This window comes from Nyctereutes procyonoides, unplaced genomic scaffold (assembly GCF_905146905.1).
Source record: "Nyctereutes procyonoides isolate TBG_1078 unplaced genomic scaffold, NYPRO_anot_genome, whole genome shotgun sequence".
NCBI lineage: Eukaryota > Metazoa > Chordata > Mammalia > Carnivora > Canidae > Nyctereutes > Nyctereutes procyonoides.
The window spans coordinates 12798835-12815693 of NW_026575030.1; the positions used below are offsets into that span (position 1 = coordinate 12798835).

Genomic DNA, 16859 nt, shown 5'->3' on the forward strand with positions numbered 1-16859 from the left:
TAAAGACTACATTATATTTTGTATTATTAAATACACCATATTTGATTTAGCTAACCTGGAAACATTGGTAATTGTGAATTTTTGATGTGTGGAAATAATAGCGTTATGAAGTCTTTTCACGATAAATCTTGGCTGCAGCTCTTGTATTATTTTAGGATTACTTCTTTGCAATATAATTTATGGAGAATGAGGTATCATATTTTAGGACTTTTTTTATGTTGTTTGATATTTTGCCTTCCATTTAATGCACAAACTTACGTTGCCACAAACACTATATGAAATTGCTTGTTTCCCACTAACTTAGTTGTTTTCCACTAACTTTGCATATTGGTTTTTATGTTTTGTCTGGGAGATGGCAAATATTATTTGACATCACTCTGACATTCTTTCCAGAATCCAAATCCCACATTTGAATACTTTGAACTCCAAAGTGACCCTAATTACACCTCCAGGGGCTTTTACCCCTCAGGTGTTCCTGACCTCAAAGCTAGTGCTTCCCCATTCTCTCCACTGAAAACTTCTATTCTTTCAGAACTTTTTGTCTCAGGGGAGGTTTTGGGGAGGAAAGCAACCCAATAGAATTGATTTTCCCTAATTTATGTATAATTAATAGCACTTAAACCTGTACCTTTTAAAAAAGAATTCTTAGAAACTAAACCTTGAAGGACCCCTAGCAGTGTTATATATATTATAGTTATTAACAGGATGAAGTAGGACCAAGGCAGAAAGCAGATTTTTAGAAGGAAACATATCACTTTGCTTGCCTTGGAATTTGTTCCCAGCTCAGCCCCTCTCTAAAACCAGCTTTTTCTTTCCCAGCTTCTTTTCTCCCTCTCTGGAATCCTCAAATGGTGTAGTTCTTAGCCCAGGCTGCACAACTGACTCTGGGGATCTTTGAAACTTCCAAGGCCTGGGGGCCACCCCTGAAGCCTGCCTTAATTAACCTGGTGTGGGGCCCAGGGACCTGTCTTTTCAGAAGCTCCCCAGGTGCCCTTTGTGTGGTCAGCATGGGGAACTACTGCCCCAATAATTTTCTTCAGAAGAGTGAAGACTTCACACAGGCTCCCCTGCAGGGACTCAGGACCCTGGAGGAAAAGATCAAAAAGATCAAACCAAAAAGAAAAGCAGAGTAAAAAGGGAAGAAAAAAAAAAAAAAAAGGAAGGAAAAATGAAAAAAGGAAAAAGAAAACAACCAACTAAGCAATTGATGTTAAAGGGAGTGACAAGGATAGTGATCTGAGAACTGGGGTGGGCGGGGGGGGGGGGGGAGACCCAGACTCAGATTTCAAAGGCCAGTGCTCTTGCCCTACCACTCAGGGGGGTCAGACTTATTCTTTTAGGCCATCTTCGTTTGTAAAATGACTAGAGGATGTATCTCTGATTAGGTAGGACACTCCCCTTGATCTCTGTCTGTGGCTTCTTTCTTATTGTATCCTGATGCTTAGCAGGGCACTGGGCCCTTGGGGGCTATTTACATCCTCTAAACTGAATTAGTTACTGACTCCTTTCCAGTTTAAACAGTCTATAGATTGTCTGCAGATGCAGTCTCCTATGTTATGCAAATGCATTTCAATCAGTATGCAAATAAGGGTAAAAAGAAGTAAAGAAATACAGCTGGGTATGACCCCCAAATGCCCCTGCCAGAAGTCAAATGTTCATCACCAGGAAACATCTGACAGAGCCTCTACCTCATTAGCAGAGACCCTGTGGTTAGGACCCAGACTCTGGCTTTTGGGAGGAAGTAAGGCCGCCAGGTTGAGCCGCCCCTGGGTTCACCCCTAGCAGATGTTCAGGGCTGCAGTGAAGACTGCTAGGGAGCTAGCTGGAAATGCAGGAGGGTCCCTTACATCTGGCTTATTGTGAGCAGATGGGGCACAGCTGCCCTGGTGCAATGCAGCTGGGCCCCTGCCTGGTGCTGTGCTTCTCCTTGGGCAGCTTCTCCAACCATCTGAGAGCTCAGGGGCACAAGCTCTTCAGTAGCTGTTCTGAAGAGCCCTGCAGACCTCTGCTCTGATTTTCAGGGCTTGCTTCCCAGCTGGTTTCTTAGGGACTGCTCCTGTAGGCTCTACTAAGTCTTATCCCTTCTACCTCCAGAAATAGCTCTTAATCCATCCCTTGCTCTCCATTTTCACTGCTGCTACTTTGGCTGAGATTCTCATCATTCTGTCCCCTGGGGCCAGCACAAAAAGTAGACTCCATCAGTTCTGCTTCCAGCCCTGATTCCTCCCAGCTGTCCTCTGCCACCAGAGTCTTTGGATGAGTATCTCCAGCCAGGTCTTCCCCAGGCTAAGGACTCCTCATGGGTTCCCTTTGTTCCAAAGCAATGATTTTCATTCTTGACTATACATTAGAATCACCCAAGGAGCTTTTAAAAAATTCAGATGCCTAGGGTGTCATCCTCAAAGATTCTGATGGAATGGCTTGAACAAAGAACTCTTCAGAATCATTTATCCGAGAAAATTGTGGAAACCCATTCCTTAGTTTGGCATGCCAAGCCCCTGGATGATTGATTCCTTTCTCATTTGCCTTCCTGTTGTTTTCCCCTGCTTCTCATTCCAGACCTTCGCTTTTTTTTTTTTTTTTTTTTTGTATAGGCTGTCTCTTGGACTCTTGCTTTATGAATAGAGAGCTCTTGTGCATTTTTCAGAACTTCCCTGAACTGTCACTATCTCAGTTGTGAAGCCTTTTTGGCACCCTCACATGCCATTACTTAGGCTTGCCTTCTTCTCTGCACCCAAAATTGCAAGTGTTGCTCTTTGCTTGCTTGTTTGTGTATCCCACTACCCTGAACTCAAAGGACAGTATTTGAATCCTTCTTACATATTTCTCTTCTATTTAGTGATGGACTATAGACACCATGTGCTGTTTCTCTCCACACTTCCAGATATGAGGGACCATTTTGCAGTTGCTATTCTGACCATTTGTTTTAGCTAACATCATTGTCTACTTATGATGTGACATGAACTGTGCTAGATGTGCTCCTGTAGTAACTACTGTATAATTCTCACAATGGTGTATAAGTACAATCATTTCCCTCATTTTGCAGGGGAAAAACTGAGCAATAAGAGTAAGAAGGCCACTCAACACCTAGCAAGGCACAATAAATGTCTGTTGAGGGAAGACATGCATGGTGGTGTGCTTTTGTCACAGACACATCTTTGGGACCAGATTGGTGAATAAGATTATGTTTCCTTCAGCAAGTACTTGGCACCAACAACCTTAATAGATGATATATTTTGTAGAAGGAAATAGTTCCAATATTCATGACTAATTCCCAAATCAGATTCTCAGTCAGATAGGCCAGCACGGTCGTGTGCACAAAAGACATTTGGGGCATGAGAACAAGAGAGGAATTAACTTGTAATCAACACCTACCATGCCTGCAACTGTCCTTGAAACTTCCCTACCACATCTCAATTGATCCTTTGAATGATAACACAAACTACGAATTATGATCTTTGCAGATGATAAAGCCAGAGTTCAGGGAAATTCTCACTGGATAACTCAGCCAGTGTCGCCTAATTAGTTAAGGACAAATGTTGGGATTGAAATAGTCTGTTACTTCTCTGACAGGACACTGCCTCTGCCTGGCACATCATTAGAATTTACCATGCTTCAGATCTATTTTTGACTTTTTACTGAAAAAGGCAGATAAGGCCTTTGTGGAAAACTGTGAGAAAACTAAAATCTCCTATAACCCCACCACCCAGGGATGAAATCTCTATGGGCATTTTGAGATTTTCTCTTTCAACCTTTTACTCTGCATTTCTATCAAAAGGTCAATTCATTTAGCCATGCCTTTGGTTGTAGTATACAAATTTGTGTTTTGCCCTTTTGTTTTGAAACCAAACATATTAGATGTGGTTCAGCCACTTTGAAAATAATAGAATTAAAGTGGTAAACAGAGAAAGAAAGGTGAAATTTGTGGAGACACTGGGGGTTTGGTTTAAGCACAAGGAGACATGGGGAGCATACTGAGGATGCACAGGAACGCAGTAAGTGAAGAGGATGAGCCCCACTTGCTCCAGACCTCCCCAATCAATCATCCCTATGCTTGCCTTTCCTGTTTCTTTTGCAGGCAGCAGCTTGAATGATGGCTTGTGGCATTCAGTTAGCATCAATGCCAGAAGGGACCGCATCACTCTCTCTCTGGATAATGATGCAGCATCCCCGGCCCAGGATACTACCCGTGTACAGATCTATTCTGGAAATAGCTACTACTTTGGAGGTAAATTCCTTAGATTTTGAAAATAAAAGAGGGAGGGAGAATGCAGTGAACAATTATTTCTCCCTGATGATTCTTTTTTGTCAATTTGACTATACTGTCTGTCTCACACACACTCATAGGTACCCACTCCCAAAAACAAAATAATGAGAAGCCAACTCTCTAACATCTGTGCAAATATAAACTATCTAGGTCAGTTAAGAAGAAGAAAAAAAAAAAAACTAGCTATAAGAGCCAGTGTTACATAACATGTCCAAAGGAGATTTTTGTAGTCATGCCAAGCTCTGTGATCACATTGGGAAGGAGAAAGTCAGCTGAAAACTTAGAGAATGTGTACTAACAGTCAGCAGTATGTGCAAAAGGAAAAATCCAGGTGGGAAGGCACAACCAGCATGTTCAACTTTCTAGGCTATTCCTTTGCTCCTTTGCTGCCTGAATCCCTATCTGTTCATTCCTTCCTGGCATCCCTGCAGGCCATGCTCATGGAATGGGGCTCTAAAAATGGTGAAGGTCCATGAACTTGTACCTCCACATGGAGCAGACAGTACAGAACTAGCTCTCTCCATCGCTAGGTGAATCCCAGGGAACTTCCCTATGATGAAAACACAGGGCAAACTAGAACAGATGAAAAATATGTGATTAGGAATTCACTACCTTTTTATGGATGTATGTGCATTTATATTTACTTCTTTCAAGGCATTTATTTCATTAAAAAATATAGTATCTAATTTCCTAGTCATCTGTTTGCATTAGAGAAACAGTCTCTGGAGAGTAATCTCAATTACTGTGTACCTTGAGCAAGACACTGAACTTCCTTAATTTAAGCAAGTCCTTGAACTTCCTTATCTAGGACATGGGGAAGCAAAGCCAAATTGTTGGAAAACTTGAGTAAGGTCAGCGTTTAAGTGTATAGCCCAGGGCTTCCAACAGGGCACAGAATGGACAAACTGGCTTTGACTTTTGCAAATATGGGCATGGGCTGCCCCTGTCCTCTGGTTGCTATTTCTTTTTCCATTAGGAAACTGAAAGGAAGTATTGTGTAAAATTACGAAGTACAGTCTCTCAAATGGAATTTACAAATCACCTCTCTCATGTCATGACATGTGGTTAAGCTTTGAAATACAAAATGAGCTTTGTATAGGTGCAGCATATGTATTGGGGCATCCTGGAAGAGAATCAGCATAGAGCAATATTTTTGTGGTGTGATTTTTAAGGCCCCAGGAAGGGTCTCTGTCCTTCATTCTAAGTCTTCTCCATGTCTGCAAGGACAATGATTCCTCCAAGAAGGGAGCACTTCCATTCACTGCAAATGGTCTTACCTCATTTAGTTCATGTAGCAACTTTGGGAGATAGGCAAATTTAGCTCATTTCACAGATAAAATAAGACTGGTGTTTACTAAGGTAATATAATTTATTTAAATATTAGAACTGGGATTCACCCCCAAGTCTGTGTTCTCTACAACCCACTAGGTTGGGACATCTAGCAAATGTATCATAAAGGATGCAGAAGAAGAGTTTCGGGGGTCCCAGAGATCCATGTCACAGAGTGCATAATTTTTGGCATCATATGCAATGTTCACCAACAAAGAGAGAGAAACATTCTTATACTTGTTTCTGGGGAAAACAGTGTTCAATAATGAAGGCATCTGCAATGCTTCAAAGGGAAAATGTCTGCCTTCCCCAAGTTAAGGGGGCACTGGGTTTAGAAGGTGAAGATTTATCTGTGATTTAAACAGTATTTAAAGAAGCGACCCACATGTAGACTATAAACTTAAGGAAGGTGAAAAATGAGTTTGAGTAATAATAGTCAACTTACATAAATTCTCTCTACAGCTTCAATTAGAACTTGTAGCATCTCTCTTCATTTTATAGTGTGCCTGTGAGCTGTTAACCAGCTGCCGGGCTTCAGCCCAGCAGTGACTGTCTATTAGGAATGGCTGAAATAATTCCCAATTATTTATGGGTTATTGCCATGTCTTCAAGCTTGCATTCCCATATGCTCCGAACCTATTAAAACCATTGGGATGGAGTTTATAAAGAGCACAAGCACTCATATACCTATGTTGCTCTGTACCTGTCTTAATGAGAAGTAGATATGCCCTGGATGCAAGCTATGCTAAATTAGTGTAATGTAGTTTTCTTTAAAGAACACTCTTTAAAAAGGCATGGTGTTAACCTTTCACGTGTGCTATTATAGCCCTATAACTATGTGCATTTAAACACCTAGTTCCTTTGGCGTCGGCGTCCTTTGGTGCCGTTTGCTTTGCGCAACTCTTCAAAATTCCAGTTACATTCCTATGTGTACCTTTTTCAGGAACTAAGCCTGTTAATGCTAACAATTAGCCAGACAATTACTCTGCCACCATTCTTACCCAAAGCATAATTTCCTTTGAAAGTGTAATTCAGAATTGAATTGTGCATCTAGAATGTGTTTCAAGACAGAAGGAAAATTCCCAAGTAGTTATAATATGTTGCCTCCTTGGGATGAGTGAAGTATACCACGCGGTGGAATGGTGGATAGCTTACCAACAGGCAAAAAGAAATAGGAATGAGATAAATGCTGTAGTATTGGTATTCCCTTTAACACATTTTGTTTTTTGTTCTGTACAGCGATTGAGGACACCCCGTTTTGTACCAATTCTGTCCCTTCTGTGAGAATGCTAGGATTTACAACAAAAATGCATGCACTGCTGTGAATGAAAATGCCCCAGAATAATTAGACCTCCAGGTCCTCCATCAATAGGTTGCCAAAGCAATGACTGATCATTTCAGTATTCTTCTTCATTTTTTTTTTCTCTGTCCCACAGGGTGCCCCGACAATCTCACCGATTCCCAATGTTTAAATCCCATTAAGGCTTTCCAAGGCTGCATGAGGCTCATCTTTATTGATAACCAGCCCAAGGACCTCATTTCAGTTCAGCAAGGTTCCCTGGGGAATTTTAGTGATTTACACATTGATCTGTGTAGCATCAAAGACAGGTAATTATTGTCTCTTCTCTGTTCTCCCACCCCCTTCCCATTCTCACTGTTCTAAATATGAGTTTCTTTAAGCAAAATTCTAATCCACTGACATTAGCCACATTAGACATAATTGAGTCGCCTAATGGAAAATATTTCTGAAAGGATTTCAGGCCCAGAGAAAAATGGTTTAAATTAGTTGAGTCTCTCTTCATGTTGACTTGCAGTAAATGGGATATGCAAATTAAATCAAAATACAAATTTGTGACAGGATTAAAATTTTATGCGTAAACAACATTTGATTACTTTGAAGTTAAGAGTAAAGCATAAAGGAGGGAGGGATTACTTCTCTCTTAAACCATTTTGTTCTTTACTGTAGTGAGCCTTTCTAATGGGGGCAGATGAGCATTAGGCTCTCAAGGTCTAGAAGAGAGGTTCAGGTGCTGCCAGTGGTGCAGTAACTCCTGGGGCAGCTGGCCTTTGCTTTTGCTATCCCTAACCTATTGCTTCTTTGGCCCAGAAGAGACCAGGCTGCAGACAGAGAGAATCAGCACTTACACTCTGCAGCCCACAAATCTAGCAGAAACTCAGTTTCTCTATTTCTTCTGGGCTCTGACTCCTTTTATATTTAAAGTTTCTAGGATCAAAGACATGCTGCAGAAAATTAAAGAGGATCAATTCTGATTTTTCAGCCAGGTTTATCATGATCTTCATGTTTTATCTCTAGCACTTACTTCCTTTATTCTCACAATTATACTCATCCCCATCAAAATATCATCTATCAAGTGGGTGAATATTATATGTTACATGTTTGCCTGTGTGTTGGTGATACAGGGTCTCTGCTCATGTCTCATCAGGGAATAAATTAACCATTACAATAAAGTACAATAAACACCCAAGAAGTTCACCCTTATCTGTGGGACTTATGGTAGCCACAACTCCATCTGGCCTTAGGGAGAATGAGGTCGAGAAGGTTTTTAAGAAGTGGTGCTGAGCTGGATTTTAAAGGACAAGCAAGACTTAGCTGAGGAATGGTGAGGGGTGCTCAGGTAGGATGGATTTTCAGGGTGCAGCATGGGAAATGGCATAGAAATAGAAGAAATCATGGCTGGCAAGTATTTTGTCGATTTGAGGTGCATATTTTTCATTTTAAAATCTCTAATATTCGGACACATTTTGCAATCAACGGTGCATCATTTTTCGATTGGCAACATTTCTTTCTCAGTGGCATATAAAATAATGGTATGTCTTGCAGTGAATAGTGTCTTAGAGTCAATAAAATATAACTTGATAGAGTTGGGTACATCACTCCACCACAGTGACCTACATGGTGTGAATGTGGCTAGAGATGGGGGCCAAAAGTAACTATGAAGAAATTTGTTTGTTTGTGGAATGCTGACTCCTGTGCTAGGTGAGAATCAGGAAGGAAGGTATGAGACTTGCTTCTTAGATGGAATACTCAGGAAAAATTGAAAAGGATGAATCAAAGAGAACCAGCCCAGAGATGGGAAGGTAACTGCCTCTGTCCCAGGGAGCAATGATGAGAAGTAGCAGGTGCCTCTTCTGAGCAGCACAGAAATCAGCTATGCAGGTTGTGTCCTCTGATGCTCAGAATGACCAATATAATTTGATGGAGCTTTATGTGCATGTTTCTTTGTTAATACCACTACACATGGGATCCTCAACAAATCACACAGACTTCCTGCCTCTTCTGCCTTTTTTTTCTATTTGACCAGCTGGAAAAGTGGGTAATAAAATGTGTGCTTCATTAAGATGTGTTAGTTTAGAGACCTCAGAATAAAAGATACTACACAGAATGGTTGCCACCCCTATAGTCTTTATTAACAACGAGAGGGAAGCATCCAGCTTCATCAGCCAGCAGAGCCTTTTGCAAAGTGGAGATCAATAGAGGGAACATTTATCAGCAGGGATCTCTTATGATACCTTAATTTCTAATCAAGGACGCTCTCATTATTTTCGATTACATGAAAGTCATTGCCATCTATACTGCATCATTACTTTTGTGTAATTGTAGTCTGTATAATTGTATTACATACAATTGTGTTTTGGTTAATTATATAATAAGGGATTGTGTTTAGTTTAGTGAGTAAATGGTACGTTTTTCTTGATTTACCAGACAGTGCCTCTAACAGAAGGGGATACTGTGGTAAAAGGCTTTGCTTGATTAGTTGTTTCTTGAACTTATATTTAACATTTGTTGGAGAGGGGCAGGAGTTAGAAAAGCTAAGTTGTGTGCTTTATTTTTAATGTGTTGGTCAACTGAAACTGATTTAAGGGCAAATGCGAAGTCTTTGTCTACCTCTAGACATTGTCTACCTGCTTGCCATTTAGGGGTGGGGTGTGGTGTGGTGGAAGAGGTTGGGGTAGAGAAATCTGGCTGTGTGTGTATTTTCTTGGCTCTGTTTTTGTTTTGTTTTGTTTTGTTTTGTTTTGTTCTGTTTTGTTTTTAACTGTGTTCCATTCTGGAAAGTCCAAGAAGAACAGCCTTTGATCCGGCCTAAGTGTCTCTTTTCTCCCAGACTCAATTCTCTGTCCCTTCCTCTTGGGCTGTAGAGACCCAGGCCTCCTTCCCGGCTTCTCTGTGATTGCCTGCCCCAACCTCCCTCTCCTCCCTCAGAGTGAGCCCACCTGGCTTCTAGAGATACTCTGCCCTCTCATTGTCCCTTGGGTTCTCAGTTCCAGTAACTGTGGAAGAGCCAAGGTAGCATTCACAGAAGAGGCCAAAATTTGAAAAGCTTCCTCTAGTGGGGGTCCCTTTAGCAGTTTGCCTTTGGGATGTCACCTTTGCTGCCCAGCCTGAGCAAATTCACAAGCTGGCCATGAGACAATGCTGGCAACAGCAGGGAGGGTCCCTTCTCAAGGATTAAGGAACCTAAACAGTTTGAATTTTGATGAGGGCAAATTAGTAAGTCTTCTAGTCTCAGGGAAGAAAAGAGGTAGAGTAATTGGCCTGGCCCCAGTCTGGCAGCCAAGAGTGCTGGCTTTAGGAGGCTTGATCTATAGAACTGCCGGGTGCCTGGCAGTCCAGTGATGAGTTAGGAGGAAGAGGTAGAGCATCCTTGTAGGAATCACATTTGGGATCAGAATGGAGCACTCCCAGCAGACCTCACACATTTACAATAGCCTTTCATCTACTATCCCTCCTCTGTGAGCTGAATCTTCAACCTCACATTTTCCACATCCCACACCTCCTGTTCTTTGAGATCTACACTTACCTCTTGCAACCCTCTTGGACTTAAAGTAGGCAAGACATGATATTCTAAACTACATAGAGCAAAGTCCCCCTCAATAAATGCTGCATTCCATGAACAACTCTATCGTACCCGCAGGGACTCAACCTCATAGACATTGAATGAAGGAGTCAGGCAACCCTATATAGATATACTTGGGTAGCATTAAGAAGTGGTAAGAACTGCAGAAGCCCTGGCAGTGCAAGGGCATCATTATCCCCATTTTTAAAGAGGTAAACTAAGACCTGAAGACATATGTCAATTTTTCCATGGTCACAGGATTGAAGTTGTGGTTCAGAGTTGAACCCTGCCAGTGTTCTCTCCCTGTACTTCCACTCGGCAGGCACTGGCCTGGACGTGGCAGTCACTGTGTGTCTGTGGCTCCTAAACAAGCCACCCCATCTTTTGCGTAATTAGGTTTTTCAGTGATAATAAGCATGTTAAATTATTTGTAAACATTAGGTGCCGAATGAAATTTCATTTAGAAAGGGGACAGTCAGAGTGATGCGCATTGTCAGGCAGGGTCTGAGTGAAGTAAGTCCTGGTGGTCCAGGTCAAGAAGTACCTTTCCCTGGGATTTTTGTTGAAAGATCTACCAAGTCCATTGGAGGAGCCATGCCCAGTCCCGCTGAGTCCAATGTCCAGAGCAGAAGAAACAAATCACCAAATGTGTCTACAAGTTTGATTGGGAGGCAGGATCCAAGGCGTGAAGCCAAACTTGGAAGAGCAAACAGAGACACTGTCTGAGATGGGGGCAAGTGGAAGTTACACCGAGGAGAATTCATTAATCTCCGTGCAGGTGGCAGCAAGTTTGAGAGGTGATAGAATGTGTTTAATTCCCAGGCTACAGTTTATCAGCACATATTATTCAACATTTTTGCTTCTGTTTCTTCTTTTGCAAAATCAAGATCATAAAAATGATAAAACCTACCTTTCAATGAGAGTCAAATGAGACAGTATGAGAAATCAGGTGCTCAGCTCCATGTCTAGTAAACAGTATATACTCAGTAAATAGTCTCCATGTTAATTCCCATGGCCAAAGGTTTGCTAGCTCTCTAGATGCATGGGAAGAGGAGAGAACTCAGGTCATCCTCTGAAGTTCTTCCAGCCCACCATGGCCAAGTGATCCCTATAGCTTCTGGGGTGAATCCCCATAAATATACCTCACATGTGCCCTCAAATCAGTCTTCTCACTGACTTGGACTTGGTGCTTTGATTCCCACTTGTTCAGAGGAGCTGCTCCTCTGGGCCACCGTCAACCATGCATTAGGAAAGTACCCATCAATTTGGGTGCCAAGGTTGCAGTCTTTGGATTCCCCCTCAGGGCCTGGATAGGATAAGGAAAACATGTGGTCAATATGCTAAGGACACAAAATTTAAGGCAGCCTTTATTTCCTGGTTCATGCACCTGCAGACACTGAATTTACATAAACCCGGAAGTGCATGCATCAATACATTTTGCAGGTGAATTCCAGCATGTTTATGTCAGAATCAATGGGAGGTTCTTCTTAAAACCCAAATTACTGGACCCTACCCCTAGAGTTTCTGATTTTACTTTGATGGGCCAAGGAATTTGCATTTCTAACAAATCCCTAGAGTACTGGTAGGCTGGTCCAGGGAGCAGTCTTTGAGAATTACTGGCCTAAAGCCTCTGATCCTGGAGGTGGTGGGATTGTGTAGATTCTCTACAAACGTGGTATAGATGTGGGAGAGAGGGATGGCTGCCTGCACCTACTGGGCCCCCAAGCAGCTGTCCTTCTGAGAAAAATCTCATGGGGTCTCTGATGAGTCCCGGCAGGTCTGTCTCAATGTTCATCTCCAAAGGGATGTTGAAATCAGTCCATGGGACACTACGGGGGGAGGGGCACAATTGAATTCCATCTCCCTCTAGACTTCTCTGTTTTATCACTCAGCTTCTCCCTGGCTTCCCATTATAAATAAAACTTTTGGGAATATAAATGAAAACAGTTGGATCCTTAGTAGCCCCTGAACAAAGGGATATTTTGGTGTGGTGAGAGTGTGGGTCTTAGAGTGGCTGCAGTTACTAACAAACGTAACTTGTCTTTGTATTCTCTGGGGGACAGTGGGCTTGCTGGCCCTGCTGACAGTCCTTGTCCCATTTTTCTTCCTCTCCCTAAGCCTTGGGTGGTGGTAGTGACATTCTAATGAGAGTGACTCCACCCACCAAAACATATTGCTCCAAACCTTTATGAAGATTCATAGAGACTGACTTCATCTAGTCTTCTGATACCTAGCAAAGTGTCTCTGTGGTCACATGTCCCATTTCCTGCCTCCCTTCCTCCCAGAATTGTGGTATTGAGGAACATCCTTGGAGATCATCCAGCTCTGATTTTGCGTAGAAGTTAATGGAAGTCTAGCCGAGTGTAGCAAAGCCACATAGAGAAGTCTAGGTCTTTGCTATTGCATCCTGTGGGGACTTTTTTGCATTGACCCTTTTAAAAATGAAACAATTTGCTTGTTCCAATGAGTGAATCACACGTGAAACACTGTTTTAAATGTCTTGCAGCCAAATAAGTATGAAATGTAGCTTCTCACTCTATAACCACTTCCTTTTTCCCCAGCACACATTGGTTTAAGAAAAGCATCTGCTAAACTCTCCGGTCAAGATTCTTACCTTTTTGGTTCAGAGTTTGGAGTGTTGTAAACACTGAGAGTGGAGAAGCATTATTTTGGATGACCTCCCATAAACAGACTTATGCTAAAGCCCCACTCTGTGTGTGGGAGTCTGTTAAAAACAGTAGGCTATATAAAAAGATTACATTGCCTGGTAATGCATATGTTTTAGTTCTTCTCTAAAATTGAAAGCCTTTCCGCTGGGTGCCAGAAAAGCCATTGTAAGGCCAATGCCTACACAATCTGAGCTTCTAACTCTAAAGTGAGAAATGCTACAATATGGTGTTCTCCTTTAACTCATGGGATGGAGCCAACATCAAAACAAGAGCACTTCTGCTGTTTTTATTTATCATTTTAGTCGATTTCATGAAGGAAAAGAAAAGGTCAGAGTTTATGTAATAGTCACTGTGCAAACATTCTCTAAATATGATTTCATTTAATTCTCTTTGCCATCTTGCAAGCCACAGAGTGGTTGTCAAAGTGAGACTCCTAGACCAGCAGCACCAGCAGCACTTGGCAACTTGTTAGAATGCATAGTCTCAGGCCTCAACCCATACCTTCTAGATCAGAAACTGAGGGGAGTGAGCAACCTGAGTTTGAACAAGTGCCCCCACTCCCCAGGTGATTCTGATGCACATTCAGATTTGAGAACAATGGGGTTGCTCCATTAAAGTGATTTTAGGGATAAAATCGCCCCTAATTAGGAAGGTTCAGTAAGCTGCCTGAGGTCACGTTTTTAGTATTTGGTGGAACCTGGACTCAAATCCAGATTTTGCTGATTCTTCAATCCATAGAGAGGCAGAGGGCCTATTGCCCAAAGGGCAGAGAAAGAGGAATGATGTGTTCTGGTATCCAGAGCAAGTCAAGGGGATATCACGGAGGAAATAAGATTTCCAGAACTTGATGCATGGGCTGGGTTGAGGGAGGTCAGGTAGGGCTGTTTCAGGTGGGGTGGAGTGCATGATGCTGGATCTGAGAATAGGTGAGATGCTGGATGTTTGTTTACCTGCGTGGGAAAAGCTGCAGTGACATCAAGGGGTAAAAAGAGAACTTAAAGTCAAGGCCATAGGGAACTTGAAGCAAACAAAACAGTTTAAAATCTAAATAACAGGCCATATTAATAGCTAATCCTAAAAAATGCTGACTGTGCGTCAGGACATTTTATAAGTGTTTTGTATATATGATATATATCCTCACACTACCCCTACGGAGTGGGTCATCTTATTAACTCTGTTGTACAGAAGAGGATTGAGACACATTGGCATTAAGTAACTAGTCCACGGTCACACAGCCAGCACATGGCAGAGGCTGACTGCTCACCAAGGAGTCTGGTTGAAGAGATCTGGCCTGTCCTTGCACTCAGCCACTGGTACCTTCATAGCTAGGAGGCATCCTACATTCTTCAGCAGGACTGCAAAGTACAAAATGATGTACTTTCACCTTATGTCCTAATCATGAAGGGGGTTGTATTACTACAGGAAGAGAAGGGACATGGTCTGCAATGGCTGGCCCACCTCAGATGTCTGAGGGGTCCTCCTTCTAGCAGCTCACTGTCACCACCTTGTGACAAGTGCAGTGGCACGTGCACGAAAGCCTCCGCCTCTATTTCTTTGGGCTGGTAAGGCAATGGAGAAGCCTCAGAACTCAGAATGACTGTCTTGAGGAGGTAGATATGAGTGGATTTGTTAAGTGCCTTCCATCTAAAAAATAACTGATTTACTCACCCGCTTATTAAAGGAGGGTTACTCTCCCCACCACCTTTCTTATACTTCTTTGAAAGTCAGAGGGTAGAGGGATACTGGAGGAATATGGAACCTGGCTTTGATTTGAATATGTGACCTTGAACGAGTGCATCTGTGTTCTGTTACCAACCTCATCTCTCTCAGTCCTTGTTTTTACAAGAAAAGTGGATCATTATCTTGATGAAATGGCACTTCTCTACCTGTGCGTATGGAAAGGCACCAGGATGCCTTTGATTAGTGGAAAACACAGAGTGCCAACAAACCCAGCAGTGGTACTTCCTCCTGTCCCATCAGAACATGGTGAGACTGACTTTTTCCTCACCAGCTCAGTACTCTGAAATATTGATGTAGAAAACAAAGCCAGAGCAACGAGCTGGGTGTATGATCCCAAGTGCTTCTGGGGAGGAAGGATTCATTCTAGGAGCTATTAGTTATGAGGTTGAGGTGAGGTGTGCACCTTCAGTAGCAGTAAGAAGATGTCTTTCCAAGTTAGGAGGGGCTTGGGGCATCTTTCCTGAGACATACTGGCTAAGAAACTCAGATGTTTTAGATGACATAGAAACCAAGGAAAACTTTTGATCTGTATCAAAACATGGAAAAAAAGAGGCTATTTTAAATTCTTAAGTCACTTCTGGCAGGCAGTGCTTATATTTAACTGTGCAGAAAACATTTCTAAATTAATAAGAACGCAGAGATTTTTCTTGCTCCCTCCACACATTCATTACCTCACTAAGCCTCACCCGGCACCCTGATAAAGGCCTTCCATCTGTTTCTCTCATTCTCCGAAGAGTGTGCCTTTCTATGTGGCCAATGTCACATTCAGTCTTTTTCCTCATTTACACTGATGTCCACTCACTGGGCTGCTGCGGCAAAGCCTCTGTCACCTTTAACACTCTTTTCCCCTAGTCTAAAAGCTTGCATTGGGGCTCATTGTAAGCACTGTTTAGGGGCACAGTTGGAAGAGAAAAGGAGCTTAATATGTTTTTAGTTGGGGAAAAAGCAGATCTGACCTGCGATAAAATGTCCTCACCTGTTTCTAAATTTAAAATCAGTTGTCTGCTATTTTTATCTTGCATTAAGATATCTCACAGGAAGTTCTGGGAACTCGAATCTGGTCTCCTGGGTTTTACTGTGACCCGGAATTCTGAGTGCTGCGTTTCACCACCCCCCCTCCACTCCCACTGCCTACCTAACATGCATGGTCGGCATGATGATACACTATTGCTGTAACCTCTCCACAAAGGGAACATTGGCTTCTCTGGGCAGCAGATAAGGAAACCCACTTTCACCTAAATTCAAGAATTTACCTCAGGACACAATCAAACTCAGGCTTTCAAGGGGATAAAGCCTCTGCTGTTTACATTAAACCTACCTTTGGACACAACCAGTCACTGAATCTCTGCATATCCCAGCTCCCTCTATGGTCAAACGGGGACAACGGGTGAATTTTGTCACTCCAGGGGGTTGATGAGAGCCATGCGATATTATTACTGCCTACCTCTTGGACTTGTGGTAAGGATTGACTGAGAGGAGGAAAATAAAAGTTCTTAAAGTTAAAAGCAAGGGAGACAGAAATGGATGGGTCTGTATGTATCTCAGCGGGCCAGATTTTAGAAAACCCATATACAGGCAGAAAAAGATGACACTCTTCTGAATAATCTACCTACATACATAACCCATTTTATTTTTTTGGACAAGTGATTAATGGTTTCTCTTGGTTCAAGTTACAGATTTGAAATCTTCCCTCCAGGTTTAGCTTCATCGTCAACAGATTGCTTCAACATGATTTACTAGGGTCTTTCTCTCCTAACATTGGGATATACTGGGGACGGAGCGGGAGATTATCTCAACACCTGGAAAATGCAAAGGGAAGCATTACAAATGTAAAGCAGATAGTTATGCAAGACAATATGGACATATAAAACTTTATAGTCTCTAGACTCGTGCAATACCTCATGTGTCCAGAACACCATTAGCTTTATTATGACAAAAATGTCATTGTCGTCTTGCTACCTGCTTTTATCCATGCTGAATAACATAATTTCCACT

At 42.2% G+C, this 16859-nt stretch overlaps 1 protein-coding gene across 1 annotated transcript in view; it reads left to right on the forward strand.

The window, feature by feature from the left end:
* CNTNAP5 (contactin associated protein family member 5) overlaps positions 1-16859 on the forward strand; it is a 798328-nt gene that overhangs the window by 438667 nt on the left and 342802 nt on the right. The window contains exons 9-10 of the mRNA XM_055316368.1: positions 4079-4228; positions 7033-7204. Of these exons, the coding sequence (XP_055172343.1) occupies positions 4079-4228; positions 7033-7204 (322 nt within the window). The remainder of the gene's footprint in view (positions 1-4078; positions 4229-7032; positions 7205-16859) is intronic.